The sequence below is a fragment of the Sinohyriopsis cumingii genome, chromosome 1 (genome assembly GCF_028554795.1).
Source record: "Sinohyriopsis cumingii isolate HCF-2022 chromosome 1, ASM2855479v2, whole genome shotgun sequence".
Taxonomy (NCBI): domain Eukaryota; kingdom Metazoa; phylum Mollusca; class Bivalvia; order Unionida; family Unionidae; genus Sinohyriopsis; species Sinohyriopsis cumingii.
In genome coordinates, this window is record NC_142961.1 from 104,017,852 (window position 1) to 104,037,923 (window position 20,072).

A 20,072-nucleotide genomic window follows, 5' to 3' on the forward strand; every position below is an offset into this window, starting at 1 on the left:
CTAAGACGCGTGACCGTCTTGTGAAAGAGTTTTACTGGCCAGGGGTCCAGGGAGACGTAAAACGGTTCTGTCTCTCCTGTGACAAATGCCAGAGAATGGCACCGAAAACGGATCAGCGACCCATCCCTTTGGGGAGTACGCCCCTTATCGATGAACCATTTAGACGTGTTGCCATGGATTTAATCGGACCGATAAAACCCGCGTCTGCGCACGGAAATCGATATATTTTAACGGTTGTCGATTATGCTACACGCTATCCGGAGGCCGTTGCGTTGCGTAACATTGACACGGAAACCGTCGCGGCAGCTCTGCTTGCGATCTGGTCAAGAGTCGGAGTGCCTTGACCGATCAAGGAACACAATTTATGAGTCGTGTGATGGCGGAGGTGAATCGTCTCATGTCGATTAAACACCTCACGACTACACCGTATCACCCCCAATGTAACGGATTGGTCGAACGGTTTAATGGGACCTTGAAAAACACGCTCAAGAAATTGTGCGAAGGCCGCCCCAAGGATTGGGACCGGTATATTCCGGCCATGCTTTTTGCATACCGGGAAGTACCGCAAGCGAGTTTGGGGTTCTCTCCCTTTGAACTCTTGTACGGGAGAACCGTACGCGGCCCAATCGCCGTACTGAGACAGCTGTGGACAGACGATCACGCTGTAGAGGAAGTACGCACTACCTACCAGTACGTCGCGGACTTGCGCAACAAACTGGAAGAGGTTTGTTCTCTCGCGCAAGAAAATCTCAAACGAGCTAAGGCGCAACAGGCGAAAAATTACAATAAGCGCGCAAAACCACGTCAGTTTGAGGTAGGGGACAAAGTGTTGTTGTTGTTGCCCCAGGAACACAACAAGTTGCAAGTTTCCTGGAGGGGTCCATACGTCGTCACCAAGAAGGTCGGAGGTCAAACCTACCGGATACAGCTACCGACGAAAGAGAAATTGTACCATGCCAATTTGCTCAAGAGGTACCGGGAAAGGGAGACCGCCAGCGATTTTGTTGTCGCAGCGATAGTCACCGAGGATATCGAAGGCGATACGGAAGGTGCTAACACTGTCCCGAGCTGTCCATTAACGAGGGCCGAGACTCCGTCGGACGTGGAGTGTGACCCCATGTTAACTGAAGGGCAGCGGAACGAGATAGAGACCTTGCTGGCCGGATATTCCGACGTGCTAACAGAAAAACCCGGGAGGACGACGCTTGTCGAGTTCGGGTTAAAGATGGTGGACGACCGACCAGTTCAGCGTAAACCCTACCCCTTGCCCCACGCGAAACGACAAGTTGTAAGGGAAGAAATCGAGCAGATGATTGCTCTGGGAGTAATCGAACCTGCCGACTCTCCGTACAGCTCACCAGTAGTCTTAGTGCAGAAGAAGGACGGCACCCATCGGTTCTGCGTCGACTACCGGAAGCTGAATCAGGTGACAGAATTTCAAGTTGAAATGCTACCTGACCCCGAACATATCTTCGCTTCGGTCTCGAAAGCGAAATATTTCTCCAAACTGGATTTGTCCAAGGGGTATTGGCAAATTCCGGTAAGGAAAGAAGACCGACCGAAGCTTGCTTTTGCTACTCCCGACGGGACATACCAATGGTTGGTGATGCCGTTCGGGGTACAAAACGCGCCCAGCGTCTTTACCAGAATGATGCGGAAGTTGTTGGAGCCCTTGCGCGATAGGGGTGTCCACAACTTCATGGACGACCTCTTGTTAGCTACAGAGACATGGGGTGAACACCTCGCTCTGTTAGCTGACGTTTTGGAGCGGCTACGTCAGGAGGGCTTGACAGCCCGCCCTTCCAAATGTCACCTTGGTTTCAGGACATTAGACTATTTAGGACATACCCTGAGCCAAGGCACGCTGTCTCCAGAGAAGTCGAAGGTGGAGCAGTTGAGAAACGCCGCACGCCCCACCACGAAAACGGAAGTGAGGTCATTCCTGGGACTGGCCGGATATTACCGGAGGTATGTCGCTAATTTCAGCGCGATTGCGGGCCCGTTGTCTGACCTAACCAAGAAACGGACCCCGAGTAAGTTCATTTGGACAGATGCGTGTGAGCACGCATTCCAAACGCTAAAGGATAGACTTACATCCGACGCAGTTGTTCGTCTACCGGACTTGGATAAAGAATTCGTTCTGCGCACCGATGCATGCGACACGGGACTGGGAGCAGTACTGCTCCAGGAGCATGACAAGACGCTTTTTCCTGTCGCATACGGCAGCCGGAAGTTGTCTGCTGCCGAGAAGAATTACTCAGTATCGGAGAGGGAATATCTCGGAATTGTGTTCGGCATATCACGGTTCGAGCGATACCTATATGGACGTAAGTTCATATTGGAGACCGACCACCAACCACTCGCCTATCTGGCGCAGGCAAAGTTGTCCAATGGTCGATTGATGCGATGGTCGCTGTTTTTACAGCAGTACCAGATGCAGATCAGATACGTGAAAGGATCTGAAAACGTAGGCGCAGATTTCATGAGTAGAAGCGCCGAAATGATATAGATCATTTGTTATATTTTCGTGTTCATACTCAGTTTAGCATTTAGTTCATTTTGCTGATTTTGTTCTTTATATCGTGTAACACTTTTGCTTTTTTAGTTTGAGTGAATAAAATCCTGATTTTATTCTCAAGCGTGGGGGGATCTGATGTTTTACCCCAACCCCTTGTATTATACATGTATTTATAAGTCTGTAAGTGGAGCCAGGTAAGCTTTGTTTTCCAAGTACCTAAGTTGGCTAATCCTCTTACGTAACCCAGTCTTTGTTTGAGCTCTTGAGTGGAAATCTGGCGGGAATCTTTGTACATGGGAACACGTGACGTAGACAACTTCAAAGAGCCGGAAGCCGACAATGGTAGGCTGGACAGTACATGGGGACACACAGACTGACATTTTTATGATTGACAGTTCGATCAAATGACCAGAGTCCGTCGCCATCCAATCGGGATGCGTTGTAGGTGGGACTTGATTCGAGAAACTGGCATAAGACTTGTACAAGCCTGAAATTCGTCAGTTGGTGTTTAAGAGTCGCAGTGACACACACTCCGTTAGCCATTCGTAAAAATTGGCGGAATTTAGGAAATTCATGAAATAGCTTCGATCAGGAAGCTTTCGGGGGACGAAAGAATTTCAGAGAATTTCGGGGGACGAGAGAAGTTCAGAGAATTTCGGGTGACGGTGAGAGATACCGAGTGAATTTCGGGTGACCTCAAGGGATACCGTCAAGGGTTCCGGATACTAGAAGAGGAACCGGAAGTCAAGATAACGGCAAGGAACAAGGATTATAGAAGAGGAAGCGGAAGTGGAGATCACGAAAGGAGAGAAAGACAAGGGAACGAAGAGATTTAGATGAGTAGCACTCAAGAAGGGAAAAATCTCCTCACACTGTGAACTCAAATGATGATCAAAGGGATCATTGGGTGAAAGAGAGACATTGATTACTTTAAATTCTTTTAAATTTCATTTATTAAATTGTTATTGTTTAAATTTCATCTTTGTATTTCTTTTAATTTAACTGTCGGCATTGCTGACTGGGGGCTCGTAGCCATAAATATATTTAGTCAATAAATAATATAGTGTCCAGAATTAACTTTCTGAATAAGGACCAGGGGTACTTCTCAGAATTCGTTAAAGTCTATAAGAAGAACCCCACCCCTAGACAACCACTACACCTTTACACAGATGATTCACGTATACATCATCCCGTTGTTAAAAAAATTTTAACTCAATGAAATATATCCTTTATTCACTCAGTGCAATCAAATATCCCCTATTTATGATGATTTAACAACAGAGAAAATCCTCGACTTTTTAGGTGAGTGTAGCTTCATATTTTAACCGTTATCTTTATTTTATATATCATTTACATAGGTTTATTTCTTTACTTTCATTTTATATATCATTTACATAGGTTAATTTATTCACTTGTTATTTTCTATATCATTTACATAGGTTAATTGTTTTACTTTTATTTTATATATCATTTACTAAGGTTACTATCTTTACTTTATATATCTTATCTTATTGTATTATATCGTTACGTTTATTTGGAAGGGTTTATCGTCATGATGTTTTATTTGTTGCTATTTTTTATGTTATAACTTTCCTTTATATCAAGTACCATATAACCACTATTGTGCTGACGTGCCATCAAACAAAATGCATACCTATTTCTAATGAAAGAGACCTTACATCTTCCACAGCTATTATAACTCAAAGTCGTTAATTATTATTAATTCTTTTATATTTAAGTTTATTTGTGACGGCTAAAACCGTCAGTGAAAAAATATCGTATTTCTATACAGATGCGAAGTGTGCTATATGATTTAAAAGCCAAGAAATGGAAACGTATACTTTAATGCTGAAAAACAGATAGCACCTATTTATACTCAAATGTGTGTGAAAATCAAGAATAAACGTTATATCTTTGTATCGCAGAGAAATAGTTCACAAACTAAATAAATAAAAAATAAATGTCAGCTTTTGTTTTCAAATATGTTCCTCAGAAAGTAAATTACACTGATGCGTTCTTGCAGTTCTTGCAGATAAAATGGTGCTTCTATCTTCTCTGTCGGTGGTGGCCTAATGAAACAGTGTGGTTTACCAAATATATACCATAAAGAAGACTAGCTCGTCACTGAAAAGTCTGAAATTCCAGAAGTTCTTTTCGTCTCATTCGCTAGCTTATGAGAGCCATGTGATAAATGGAAAAGTGGTTACAGAAGATTTAGTAGTGCCGTCATTTTTGTAAAAAAAAAAAATACATTTGAAGAAGAAGAAAACAAAACTTTTAGCTATTCTATTCCCAGCTGATGAATGGAAAATCGGCTACCTAACGTTCTGTATAAAATCTACGATAATGCCGTTATTGATGCAACCAGACAAAAACTGCGTGTATTTTGGAGTTGTCTGGTGCGTTCTCGGATATTTTAAAGCAACCAACCAACATAAGCTTTGCCAAACAATATTGCACTGGTTTATCACTGTCGGCCATTCAACGGAATAATTTAGACTTTCTGCCAAAGAAAACTTGTTTGGGACAGCACGCTGCTGACAACTGGATTGAAAAACATCTTCCTCGATATAAAACTGAGCTTCGTCCATAAATTAGTTTAAATCCGACAGTTTTCTTTTCTTTCTCGCTCACCTATACTACAATCCGTGCAGGTCAAGTTTTTGCCGCATAAATTTATTCCTACCTGAAATATAGGTTATCTGTTAATTGGGATACCAGTAGGAGTAATAGTGTGTGGTTTCGGGGTACGAAAGTACTATTCCTTGAATATATAAAATGCCTGACTAATATCTGAATTACATTATCCACTGAATTATCAGCAATTAGAAGGAGTACAATATAAAAAAAAAAATATTCGATGACATTAAAGTTAGACATCAATGTAAAGATACTGTTAGGAACAATGAAGACCATTATCAGATCGACAGATTACCTATGTTTAACACTGACGGATGTCATTAACAAATAATGAGTATACCGAATTTATTCTGACACCGCTTGACCATGACACTTTACGTTGCCCTACACAGACGGAAGAGTCTATTTGACTTCCGTTTTGATGCACATTTAACTAGTTAACATTGTTACGGATGTAGAAATGTCACTTCAATGGTCTCCTTATTTAAGACATTTTTATTTCCGGTGATTTTGTTTTCGTAAAAGAAAGAAATAATATTAAATTTTACCCGTTGTTTGGTAACTGAGTCTGTAACCGAACGCCATACTGCATCGTAAACTAACCCTGTCATGTGTTAATCAAATATTCTATTCGGAATTTTTATTTATTTATATAAACAAATATACGCAACAAACATAAGAAGCTTGGTTTATTTAAATTGATTCCTAATGAACAGAACATACATTTTTGTTTGGTAATTGCTGTTAGCATGAGCCTTGTGTCAGTCCAACCCTAAATCTATTGTTACACATGTACGCATGCGTATGCTAATAAGGACACAGTGACTAATATGTCTCCAGCTTTCCACCACCATCACCATTTAAAAACACGTTTAAATCTTCAGGCAAAGAACTGTTGTTTTCCATTCTGATGTGTGACATTTCCCTAGCTTGCAATTTACCAAGAAAATCATTCCATTTCAAACAATTTTATTGCGTGTGTCTAATTTGTATTTTTAACGTAGCTTTAAAAAAAAATTCAGTCATGCTGCTACGATGTCTGCAGTGTGGCAGTATATAGTGATGTCTAGCACTGGGCACCATGCCACAGACATGTAGCAGGATGTCCCAGCCAGTCAGATTATCCTAACAACAGGCCGACCAGGCCTAATACTAACCTCTTAATGATGAGCGCCAAGCGAGGCAGCTGTTAGTACCATTTTTGTAAGTCTTTGGTATGACTCAGTCGGGGATCGAACCCACGACCTCCCGCATCCGAGGCGGACGTTCTAACCACTAGGCCATCGGGGCGGTAAAAAATTTTATTGCAACAATTGAATAAAATATAAGCAAACATAGCCAAATTTCCTGACTGTTTCTTTTCTTGTTACCACTTATCTTATACGGTATAACGATGAACGCAAGCCCTTTTCTTATTTGAGTACAAATCTGTAATTTTCGAAACTCAAAAGTATATATTGTTGGTGACTATTAGATCACCTATGCCTAGACAAAGCATTTAACATAGTATTGTTCTGCCAACTAACAAGATTTTATGTCAAGTCTATAAGCTGTAATACAGTAACGCACCGAAAAAGGGACTTGTCAAAACTAAATCAAAATATCTCACTGAACAAATGACAGAAAAAGGACTAAAAAACTGACACAATACTATACTGATGGACAGTAAATATTTTATATGACTACATTAGTCGATGCCATATAAACCTGTAAGATTCATTATTGGTGTCTGACAAAAAGGATAACGTATGACCAGATATATAGTCAGATGACCAGTAAATATCTCAGTACTGTCCTGATGACAGACAAAACATTTAAATTTCAAATAAACACAGGAAAACTAATCATAAAAAGACTGATCGCAAAATAGCGATGGACCTGGCTGCAAAGTGACTAGTCTAGTGCAAAATAAACAATAACCTGACTCCAAATGACTAGTCTGGTGCAAAATAGACAAGAACCTGACTGCAAGGTGACTAGTAATATCAAAGGAAATGAATGCAAAGTGACTAGTCTGGTACAAAATATCGAAAGACCTGACTGCAAAGTGACTAGAATGGTGCACAATATTCAAGGATCTGACTGCAAAGTGACTAGTCTGGTGCACAATATTCAAGGACCTGACTGCAAAGTGACTAGTCTGGTGTAAATGAGGGCCATAAATGACAATGTAAATATGAACAAAAATGTAAACTCTCCTGATTCAGTTATTTACACAATATTTGTTCCTTAATAAAATTGCCTCAGTGAATGTTAATCTTTCAGTGATATATCGTAAATTCCGCTTGACTTAGTATTAATGATCATCTGGAATTTCTTGACAAAAATGACTTCAACGAAAGCAGAGACTCCTGTGTAGGATTTTTTCCTAGGAGATGATATTTGTTCTATTTTATTCTGTACACATGGGGGAAAAAGAGCCCACAGAGTGAATGGCGAGTGGGAAATGTCATAATGACATGCATTACTGATGACTTTGAACTGATTTTTCCTTTTGGATCTACATAATGGAAAATAGCTGACCAGGTTTCATCCACTTTTGGTTTTAACTTATTCTTATTGTAGCTCTGATAAGATGTAAACTGTTCAGAAATCTTGTCTTATGATCATCCAGACGGCAAGAGAAAAAACGCCTGTCCAGCAAGATGACCCAGTCTGAAAGTTCGAAAAGCTTTCGTTTTTGTGGCTTCTCTTCTGTACGCGACTCTGACTGGCACAATGCTCACCCTGTCTGTACTGTGCACGTGAGGGCGGAAAACAAGGTTCCGGTAATATTGTGATACCGACTTCTTTTCAAGAACAAAATCAGGATTTTAAAAACATTTTTGACAGGAATGTGAAAATGGTTTGTTCCCTGCTTATTGCGTATTTGCAACCGAAATGCGTACAGATTACGGCTAAAATCGTACAGATTACGGCTAAAATCGTTGGGGTAAACATGTCTGCAAAAGTGCGATAATTCTAAATATTTTATACCTATAAACAAATGTTTTACTCAAGAAAGAGTCATTTTCTTATTCCGTATTGCCATATTCTCCAACTACTTTTCCTCGAGATTTCCTGGTCACCGCTGAACAAGCGTGAACAACTATGCCGTAGCCTTCCTTGACTTCGAAAAAGAAGTGAGTAACATTCTATGCATCACATGTGTATTAAAAAGTTTTAACAATTCGTCCGATCCCGCTGTAAATAACTTTTAAAAATATTGCGTTCATATCCATACTTAGATCCCATCGAGGCCTGTCACTATGTCCCACCAGAAACCGTTCAACCAATATCAACCTGTCGTCAGAAAGAAACTTTCGGAGTTCTTCATTTTGGTGAAAGCTTTCGTGATACAAAATTTCACATCTGCACAATGGTTGTAAATATGAGTCTTTTGTCTCCCAAACGTCTAATGATAATTCGTGTTATTAATAGTGATACCAGTAAAAATCAGTGGTCGTTTGTTTCACGCGCTCCATTCATAAAACTCATACTCATCTGCATATAAGCTATTCAAGGGGTTGGATGATAAGTTAGGGAAACGTACAAGGTTTCCAGTCTCTTTGATGTATTAGTCCATGTTATAACTATCTATGCAGTGACGGTACACTTGCAGATAACAGTACTCCACGAGCCCGTCTTACCGTAGTGTTGATTTTTATGCCAAGGGAGCCTTCAATTATTTTGCCCTCAAGGTTACAATTTAATCACAAGTAAGCTGTTATAAAACTGAGACGGCAATTAATGACTTATATATGTGAGATAACGACTCAGTCATATACACAGTTGGAAAATACATGTACCGCCTTGCTTGAATATTAAATCCAAACTGGCAGTACTGCTCTAAATAAAATCACATATTACCCCCTCCCCCCGGGGAGTAGATGCATTGGTCCTTAAAAAGAAACAATAATTACAGTCAAAGTTATTTTTATAAAGGTATAGACTATGTCACCTACAACTAGATGCTATAGTAGGGGTTTATCTACATCCCTTAAAACAATCTCCTGTAAACATGTAGATTAATCAGTGTCTGTCTGAGAGCCCACATTAGGTGTACTAACAAAACGTTTGTCAACTACTGTTTACAAAATATTTTTTTCCTGTCATCGAATAATTCAGTGTAATTTTAGTTCGTACAGGGGCCTGTTACACTTACCTTACGCACCAATCATGTCATATGAATCCTTCCTCTTGGTAAAATTGTCGTCTGCGTGTACGGTGCCAAACATGTACTTCAAGGTAATTGTGCTTGGATACCAAGGCTAGGTAAACAGCAACATTACAGTTTTCTAAACTGAAGAGTTCACTAAAATTCAACATACATTTTTGCCAGTCAGGTTATTCACAAACAGCTAACTTGACAAGGTCACTGTATATATTGTCGGTTATGGTTTAATGCAAAATGTCACATAAAGTTTTGGCATACACGCGGATAGTTTTACAGGCGATCATTGTACTGATCAATACTCGTCCAAACCCTCCTATTGGCGCATAGTTGATAATCAGATAAGTCAACACTACATTGGCTGACAAAAGGTTTCAATAGACCTTCCTTGTTGAAGTAAGACAGATAGAATATAGCCTCGACACTTGTTGTTTATGAATTCATGTATTGGTATAAACATTAATTCTGAATTTGGAACTTAACTTAGCTTCTGTTTTTATATACATTCATTTATTAATGGATATTGTTAATGAAGTTGTGTAAGTCACTTTAACTCTTCAAAATGGTAACAGGCTGGACGAACACAAGCTTAGCAACCGTGGGATAGATACGGAAAACTCTGGTGAAAGACGTACAAGGTCAAAAGACAATATTGCTAACCTCGCTATGGTGATTACAGGCCTTCACTTCAAGATGGAACAAATGTGGACCTGAACTAAATATTTCCATGACGGACTGAACCTAGAGCATGCAAGTATGGGGTAAGTAAACTTTTACTACGTTTCCTTTCGTCGTATTCCATTTCAGTCGTTAGTAGTTATTGTTTAACCAATATTTTTGTTTTGAAAAATTATCTCGAGACACCTTTCATAAAGTAAACCATGATCGACATTATCATTGGTGCATGTAAGCCGGTACGGTCAGGTACGCCGTGCTAGTAAGATATTTATTGTAGGTACGACCGTACCGGAAAGACCGAATCAGAGGGTTGGTAGCGTACCTTTAAAAGTTAAAATATGCTTTCCCCATTTTGCATTATTTTCTTTCCAGATTATTATTACACCACTGCACACATACGCGTTGTTCTTCTGGACGGTTTTCATAGTCTTTGCAACTATTTAAGAAGAAAGTTAATGGCTGGCATTCTAGAAAATACGATAAATTACGGTCGGGTTTTGGTCCTTCGTTTCATTGCAGTTATCTTTGCCTGCCACTTTTACACAAAGTGAATGAATACAATGTGCCAGTGAATTTAACTTTGCATCGTTGAACTCTCCCTTTGCGCCCCCACCCTCCTTTATCTCTATTGACTCTTCCATATATAGAATGAAACAAGTCGTATCAAAAACAATAAGGTCCAAGGCATGTCGGCTCAGGGTTGGGACAACTCTGACCGAACTCCCCGATTCAAATCGGGTCCATGCATTTTGATAAAGTTGCCCTCAGACTAGTTGTAAAAGACAGTTGGACCAATTGTTTGTCATCGTCAAAAATGTGCCTTAAACCTTTTTTCTTAGCAGACATCTTCAAACAACGACAACAAGCGCACAAAAAGTCTTTGCCTTGGCTGAAAGTCAACCAGTGTTGTCTTTACTAGCGCATGATTTCGTTTTAGCGTCGTCCGAATTGTGTCAAATAAGGTTACGATGCAGATGAATACAGGGCACAAATTATCTCGTATCTAGGTTCTTCTGTCTTGGGATCAGTGTTGTCTTAAAACAAATAAATATTGGGTCGATTTGTCTTGAACAGATTATTTCAGTTATCCTTTATTAATGTGCACGGAACCGAGTAAAACAGGGGTATAGTTTGTGTTGTCCAAAACATGGCTCGACTCTCAGAGAGAGAGAGACAGAGACAGAGACAGAGAGAGAGAGACTTTTGAAATCGAATAACTTAGAAAGTAACACGAAAAAGTACACTTGAAAAATTCTCATATTTATCGTTCCAGCCTGTATATGAACAAAGAAAGAAATACAAGATAATGCGAAAAGACATGAAACGATACGAGGAAAAATCTAGCTGAGAGAGAGAGAGAGAGAGAGAGAGAGAGAGAGAGAGAGAGAGAGAGAGAGAGTACATTCTGAAATAATGCGAAAGAAGGGCACTGAAATTGTTTGTAATTTTCACGCCATCGTGCAGCTGTGAAATGAAAACAAACATCGAAATGAGAAAAGACAAACATGATTCGCCACCCCAAAGAAAGCAAAACAAAATAATAATAGAAAACACACAAGAAGCCACCGATTTTCTTAAACATCGTTCCACACATGAAATCCATATATAGACTATACTGGTCTTCAACCTGACACATTTCTGACGATATTTCACCAGGTATAAATTCTATAAAATCGATGCTAACGAATAGTGAATATCGCTCTTCAAATTAAGCTTTATAATATTTCCGGTTAAATGTAGGCTGGACAATTTCCCTTCAACAGATGAAAATGTTGGCAGTATTCCTTCAGCAGCTGAAAGTTATCAAAAAGCAGTCAAATGTGCACGTCAGTCTATTAAAAATATTCCTTACGTAAGACTAGAGATCCGTTACATTCATGACAATGATGTGAAATCTTTTTCAACAACTCTTTCCAGATTAAAAATTATGGGAAAATACTGATACTAATAATAAAACTACAAAACTACTGTTACTGCTTACTTTAAAAAGTTTAGAATTATGAGATATAGAAACATCCACATAGACAGGAGACTTAAAAACTGACACATACAAATACATAAAAAGAGCCAAATCAAGTTGTATAAAGTTGTTACTTGGAGGCAACCCTGTGTGTCACTGTTTGTGTAAATTATTATTCAAACGGTAATTAATCCATGGATGAAATCAAAGTCATTTAATAACATTAAGATGTGTGGAATAGCATAGTTTTGTCAAATTTCTTATTAATATTAAATTTATCTTTCAGCACTATTTCTGACTTAAGCAATGAATCATCTACTGTTCTGCATTCAAATAATAAATGTACAATCGACTCCTTCTCAAAATCACAAAATCTTTGGTTATAATTTTCTAGCATTCTAGCGTTGTGTGTAAATTGTTTTGTACACACAAAGTTAAGAAATATTTTAGCTGCAAACCTGTCAATTTTCACATCATCAATGCAAGCAACTAGAGAAAAATAATTTATAATATTTTATCGGAATGTACATTATCAAACTCCCTATTCCATTTTTCGTGTAATATCCTCAGCATGACCCAATTCTTATAACTGTTTATTTTTGGTTTTTTTTATTAATTTATTTTTGTATAATTTTCCCTAGAACATCAATGCAAAAAAGTATGTATGACGAAATTGGATCTCCTTGTCTACTCCTTTGTTTTATATTAAACAAAGACTGACATCTATCCATTTTGTAGGATACGCGAAATAGGTCCCTTGTATAAAAGTTTTATCCATTTTTAGCACTGAATCCACAAAAATAAAGTGGCTAAAGGATTTAGTAATCAAATGCATTTTCAAACTTGATGGACAGAATTAGAACAGGTGTGTTTTTCTTTATTCTTTTAAAGAAGAAATATATAATTATAAAGGTTTCCCCAATAAATCTACCAGAAAACGGGTACTAAATCATACAATACGCGTTTTGTTATAGTTTGCTGTGCTTTAAACAGTTTTGAAAATTACATTCAATAATGTTATTATACAGTGTTTTTGAGACAATGATAATGAGCCAGATGTATATCTGCCTTTTGATACATTACATCAGGACCTTTAACATTAGGCATATGGACTACCTTTACCAATTCTTGGTAAATAATTTGACCTTTCACACTTTGTGTCATATTATTAGTAACCCTGCATTCATTTGGACCTAATTCATCTTTAAGATCTTTTTCCTCTAAAGCACTAATTTTATCACATCAGTTATTTTAATATTTTTGTTATTGTTGTTGTTTCAAATATATTTTGTATCTGGATTTTAATTGTCAAATTCATGTATTAAATTAGCGAGTAATAAGCCAGTTTCAATTAGCAGATTTCATCATGTACACTACTGAAGAGGTTTTAACACAAGGAATTTTCGGATTATTCTAATATATGTGTTTAGTAATTTGATAGGAATATATTTTTTTTTGTACTAGGTGTTTTGTGTTCATAAAAATAAGAAGGGAGCAGAACAATTAAAGTGTGGAATTATAGTTTCGTGATGTGTGATCATTAGGTGATTACAGAAAATTAAGTGCAGTATTTTACACACCCTCCATTTAACAACCATTGTTGTCTTGAGATCTTTGGAATAGGGGAAATAATGGACCTGGAACCGGACTCACGTAGGTGTTGGTTGATTTGTTCGGGAGTGGGATTCCTTGCGTGTTTCCTCTAATTATAAGTAGAATAATCGATCAAATATATATTGAACTTAAAATTCTCAGGTTTATTATATTTAGCATCAATAAATATGCCCAGCCCTCTCTCATTTCAGTAGTAAAAATATGCCTTGAGTAAGCTGATCAATCGGATGCCATGAAAACCTTTTTCTGCGTTCATTTAAGATCCTACAAAATCGAATAACTCTAAATTTTCAACCATAATTTTCACTTTTTTGTTGTTAAATAAAATTGCTCCCCCAAATTATTATTATTTTGTATGAACTCTAACAGCATCGATTCTCCATTCAGCCTTAAATTATAACTACTGTTCTTTCATTATGTGAATATCTTGTAGGCGGACTACATTTAGTATTCATTTTCCATTACATAGTGATAAATATCACTCCTTTTCTTGCTGTAGGCTAAACTCGTACACATTTCAATAATTTTCTTTTACGATTATGCATAAATAGTAAATTTTGATATCAAAGGAGAATACAATTACATGTCCCATCACAGACGAAAGATTGAAGTAAATGCATGTATTTATATTATTCTCACAAGGACCCATAGGAAAAGCAAGAAAGCAATGAATATAAACACACCAGCTGATAATTTTGTGAAAAGATGTTAATATGACAATTAATGTACTAAATAATAATAATAATAATAATAATAATAATGAGGACTTTGTATAGCGCCTAATCTTTAGAAGCTCTAAGCGCTTTACAACATTAGACAACACCTGTAAGATAAGAAACATAATAATATTATTACAAAAACAAACAACAGGAAATTAGAAAAACATTAAAAAAAAATTAAAAAAACATTCTGAGAATATTTCAGGTAGATGACTACCTGCGAATGACTACCTGCTAATAACTTTGGTTAGTTAAAAGTGGCCGCCATAGATAGCCTATTCTGTGCTAAAAATGGCATTAAATCCACAACAACAACTAACATCGGAAGATAACCATACCATTACACAACCAGGAATTATTGGTTTCAGAAGTCCATAAGTGACAGACCATTTACATTTTCGGGAAGGAGAAGGAATCAGACGTCTATACAGAGAAAAAAAGTGTAGCGTTTTACAGATAATATTATCTAAGGTGTCAGTTTGTTCTACTCAAACGAATACGCCCTTTTTCTAAGAAGTACATCAAAAGTAATAACTCTACTGTTGATTGTAAAAGCGCAGGACACAATGGAGCCTTTTATATTCGATTAAAAATCGAAGGTAGCTGTGATAAAACTTATTTAAACGGTCTATCTTGTCACGTGACAACTTTATTGCATAGAGGGAACAGGAGTGCCCTCCTCATAATTTCCAGATGTGTTTACATACGGCCAGTCAGTTTATGATTTATTTAGAAAGAGAAAAGAAGGGGAGATATAGTACAAAATAAAGTATAGTATATTGCTTTCAACCGCACATCAGCACAAACCTGACTATATAATACCGATGAAAGGTTTGATGCCATAAATATAAAAAAGAACTTAGTCTTACAAGAGATCAGATAAAAGATTAACTGGAAGTCCTACAAGAGAACAGACTATAGGTTAGGTTAAAAAAAGAAAGAGAGACAAATACAGCTGGGTCATGGTGGGAGAGGACTAAATATATGTTGTTTAAAAATGACCAGTTATATCTGCATGCCACACAACGAACCAGGAATCTACTACAATATGACACTTACGCAGGTGTTCTAAGTCTCTCATTTCCTCTCCTATGTATGATTTTAAATCTATAGTCCGACTTCCAGTCAGGGATCATCAGTGTTTCCGACTTTCCTTTGGGGTTTGTCATTGCTATAATAACACAATTTACATTTCTAATATACCTGCACCGGGGGCTTAGTGGTTCGAGCGTCCGCTTCGAATGCGCGAGGTCGCAGGTTCGAACCCCGACCGAGTTATGCCAATTTTAAAAAAATAAAAATGGTGCTAATAGCTACCTCTCTGGCGCATAGCATTAAGAGGTTGGTGTTAGGACTGTTCGGCCTGGTGTCAGGATAATGTGACTTGGTTGGACATCATGCTAAATGTCTGTAGCATGATACCCCAGTGCTAGACATCACTGTAAACTGGCACACTGCAAACATCATAGCAATACGACTGAAACATTGTTCAAGCTAGGTTAAAAATCTCTCTCTCTCTCTCTCTCTCACACACACACACAAATACACACATTAAATAAAAACTACCTCAATTTTGACCATAATTTAGATGATTTGTTTTTGTCAACAAGGAACTGCAGGATTAATCATCCATATTATTGTGTATCTTCAAAGTCGTTTCATCCAGACAGACAATAACTGGATTGCGATGTCCCTTCTCTGTACCCACCCCCATTCATGTCAACATGGCAACGATGTTTGTTGTTATATTAACAAGTACAGCTCAATCGTGAGATATAAATACATTCATGACCAAAATTAAGCAAAAGGTCAATCAATGAAAGAATAAAATTATAATTTAGTGTCACATAGTATATTTTCTCTGATTAGATGTAATCTTAAGTGCGTTCCAGTGCGATCCATACATTTACCGCGAAGAATATTTATTTCTAATTTTCTTTATGGTGTTTTAAAAAGGGGATAATCTGTCAAGTAGATTTACTGAGGTAATTAATCTGAAAATTGAGAGCGCCGATGGTATAGTATGCATTATAATTTGATTTTATTAGCGTGAACTACTAACAGATTTATTTACTCAAGAAAAAAAAGGCCTTATTTAAATAAAAACTGTATTTGATTAGAGGCACGTACCTGTAAAAAGATCAAGGTTTCGAATTATACGAGTACAATTGTTAATGGGATATATAAACGTAACATCAGGCGATAATTAGACAATTTCACAGTTTAAATGCCAAAACATATACAAGTATTTACAGGCACCATTTCTGGTGTTGGACACTTGTATGGCATAAAATCATGTATTCCTACTCCAATCCTTGCATGAGAAGTGAAGCCATTGACGATGCCAGCCTATTCCATAGTTTAACCTCAGCCGGAGATACAGGATGTCCGTTGTCAAGGAATATTTTCGAACTGAAATTTAGGTGGACCCCTCTCCCTTTGTAAAAGTTGATATTTTAAAAAAAAATATGAGGGATTTGTGAAAAAAATAAAGAAAGGATATTAAAATGGATTGCGGGATTGTAAAGTGATTTGCTAATTTGTCAGTTCGATGTTTCAGAAATTAATGTCAATCGTGCGTTCTGTGATAGACCCTGCAAGTATTTACAACACTATCAAGAAATAAAATTATGTGTAAAATATAAACATATTGAATACAATCCTGAAGAAATCAATGTGTAAGAGGGTGGAGGTGGGGGATGAGGACTTAATATGTCTGCAGTGTAGGAGCCGACTTTTGTTAGTCATTTTGATGGGTCCTAATAAAAAAGACCGTATCCATTAAAGAGTAAACAATATTCAATGACTGGTTATCTCTAATTTCTTTACCGTCAAGGTGGCTTAGTGAATTTACCGATACCAGGCCAAAAAAGCAACAAATCTGGCCTGACACATTAGGGCCTATTAATGATTATTAGCATAGTAGCTGACTTTATCCGAGTGTTTACTATTCCCCCCCCCCCCACCAGATCCAAGATGGCCGACGTCGTTGGTTAAATATCACGTATCTAATATGATAAGGGACATTAAGAAGGCCATATTGTTTCAAATATAGGAGTTTGTGAGGTAACTGACAAAGTAAATATTTATTATGAGCGTCAGCCATCTTGGTTTTGGTGTTTGACGTGAATGCTCAGAAATATTTCGGGGTCGGGGTGGGGGTGGGGTGGGTACTTTTATTATAAACTTGATTAGTATGTCTTAAGGGTGTTTCATGCCAAATGTGGGGTTTTATCCGCCCAGTAACAATAATCTTGTAAAATAACTATAGGCCACCTTTCAACTTGTATATTATGGGATAAGGAAATCAAACATTCTTTACACATATTGATTAAATAAGCATATATATATATATATATATATATATATATATATATATATATATATATATATATATATATATATATATATATATTGAAAATAACATGGATTTTAAAGTGTTTGTATAAAGCAAATATACCAGTACTATTGGTATATCAAATTGTGATCCGCCCATGGCGCAATAATTCGATTATATAAACATTGTTTCAACTTCAGGCCTATAGATCAATGTTGAATTTCCACTCATTAATCAATAATGACGCATGAAAATAACGATATAAAGTATCAATAGTCTCCGTTTTCTAAATGAATTTAACATGGTATACAATTTCATCGCAATCCTTTCTTTTTTTTGTTCCTCTCTCCCCTATCACGCAAAAGGGGCAACATACAAAGAAATATGGAGACAGAGAGACTTTTATGATCGGTAGTAATGTTAATTAAAGCAGAATAATGACTTAGATCAGCTTTAAATATATTAAAATATTTTAATCACCTCTTGTTTGTTCGTCATTTCGCTTTCTTTTCCACGCTACTTTCCATAGGCCAGTACGCGAATGCCTGACCGTTCAGTGTGTACAAGAAGCTTTTTTGTAGTACTCTCCTTTCTTCATAAAAACAATCTTTCATGCTTAAATCATAAATGTGTATTATATTGAATTAATCAATGTGAATAAAAATAGAAACTCAAAAAGAAGACAATCAACTTATCAAGTTGCAAATGCGATTGTGAACAACAAGAAAAGGCATAGAACTGCATTTTATAGTGGACACACTCGATGGAATGTGAGGAGTGAACTCACTTGGTCAATACATAGTTGCCCGGAGCATATCTTAACTCAGTTCAAAGGGCAAATAGGCGTATTTGTATTGATATAAATAAAATATATGTACAGTATGTCCACTGTATCAATGATATACCATTCTTGGAATGAATTGTTCATTGCAAGCCTTGTTCCCTTTTAATGAAAAATGTATACATATCGTGGTATATCATTGATACATCGTACATACTCTCTCTCTCTCTCTCTCTCTCTCTCCAAAGCTCTTGTTAGCCCCATTTCCCATCTTGTTATATCGCAAATAAAAATATTATATATAACACTTTTAGAGCAATACACCTGAAAAATCGGTCGTTCGTGATACAACCATAATCGGTCCAAGTTAAAATAATTTTGCTCCCACCCTATTCGATTTTTAATGACAAAATTGGTCAGTTACTGTAAGAGGTCATGAAGTAAAGAACACCAGGAATAGTAAAAGATATTTTCTAAGAAAAGTAATATTTACTGGTCTTTTACAAACAAAACAAATTATACAAATTGTTCTCCAATCAAGAACATTTGTATCTAGCAATTTAACGTATCGTTTTCTTGTAAATGTGAATCTGAACACAAACCCCCCCCCCCACAACAATTAATTGGTAAACTTTGTATGTAGGAAAGATACAAACCAGACACAGTAAGAAAAGCGAGTCGCATTAAGAGCTGGCAAACTTAAGAAAAATATGTGGACTTGACCCGTCAAACCTTGCTAACTTTTCCTTCAATGCAAATTCCGAAACGGTGTTAACTTTTATCTTTCGTTTTTGTGTGTTTATGTTCAACCGCACCGTTATCAACAATAATAAAATTTGAGAAAATATGCCGAACTGAATGCACATAGGTTGTTTTCATTCAGTTCGACGAGGAGTTGTATTTAATACTTTTGTGACGAGGAGTTGTATTTAATACTTTTGTCCGGTATGGCTGTATTAAATACTCATATCCTTAATAGTAATTCTAAAGCCAACATGCATGTCCATATTTGGTGACGTCAGCTCGTCCGTATTCGTAAAACATGGGACATATTCTAACATGTGATGACGCTTATGGATCGCTGACCAATACTATAGCCGGCATTGGTGGTGGAGGGTGGCAATCACGAGATTTACATGTGAAATGGCAGCTTGTGTCGGACAGTCAGCCACTATATATCATGTGAAAATTCAAATGATCCCATTTCTTCAGAATATTTCAAGCATTGTTCATGAACTTTTCAGTACTCACTAAAAAAATCAACACTGATTGACATGGGATATATCGAAGTAAAATTTTGGGATTTACAAAACACTTTATGATTGTAAGTTGGAATTGTTATCTCTTCCTATGGCGATAAGTAAATATCACAGTCTACCTATGCTCGACTTACTGCTTGTTAGAAAAGCCTTGTTTGAACTGCGTCTTTATTTTTTTCTTTCCCAACCGAAATTTATACCTGCATGTTCTAAATAAATCTTCATTGAAGATCCCATCAATACATTCCTTATCACCGGGTGTTGTTTGACAGATCTGTAGTCATGGACGAAATGTTTGTTGATGTCTTTGTGGGAAAAGCACCCCTTGGTTTACATTTTGAGATCTGTTGTCAACATTACAATTGTATTTTAATAAGGCAAATTAACATGTTTTGGTCTTTTATTGTATATTT

At 37.1% G+C, this 20,072-nt stretch overlaps 2 protein-coding genes across 2 annotated transcripts in view; one reads left to right on the top strand and one right to left on the bottom strand.

Annotated features, from left to right (window-relative positions):
• The window catches only part of LOC149807481 (uncharacterized), a 68,275-nt gene extending 58,669 nt beyond the window's left edge, over window positions 1-9,606 (bottom strand). The window contains exon 1 of the mRNA XM_089967071.1: window positions 9,303-9,606. The gene's annotated coding sequence lies outside the window, so the exon portion shown is untranslated. The remainder of the gene's footprint in view (window positions 1-9,302) is intronic.
• A 188-nt stretch (window positions 9,607-9,794) lies between these two features.
• The window catches only part of LOC149807482 (uncharacterized), a 49,182-nt gene continuing 38,904 nt past the window's right edge, over window positions 9,795-20,072 (top strand). Inside the window, exon 1 of the mRNA XM_089956858.1 lies at window positions 9,795-10,072. Within this exon, the coding sequence (XP_089812984.1) occupies window positions 10,068-10,072 (5 nt within the window). The 5' untranslated portion in view covers window positions 9,795-10,067. The remainder of the gene's footprint in view (window positions 10,073-20,072) is intronic.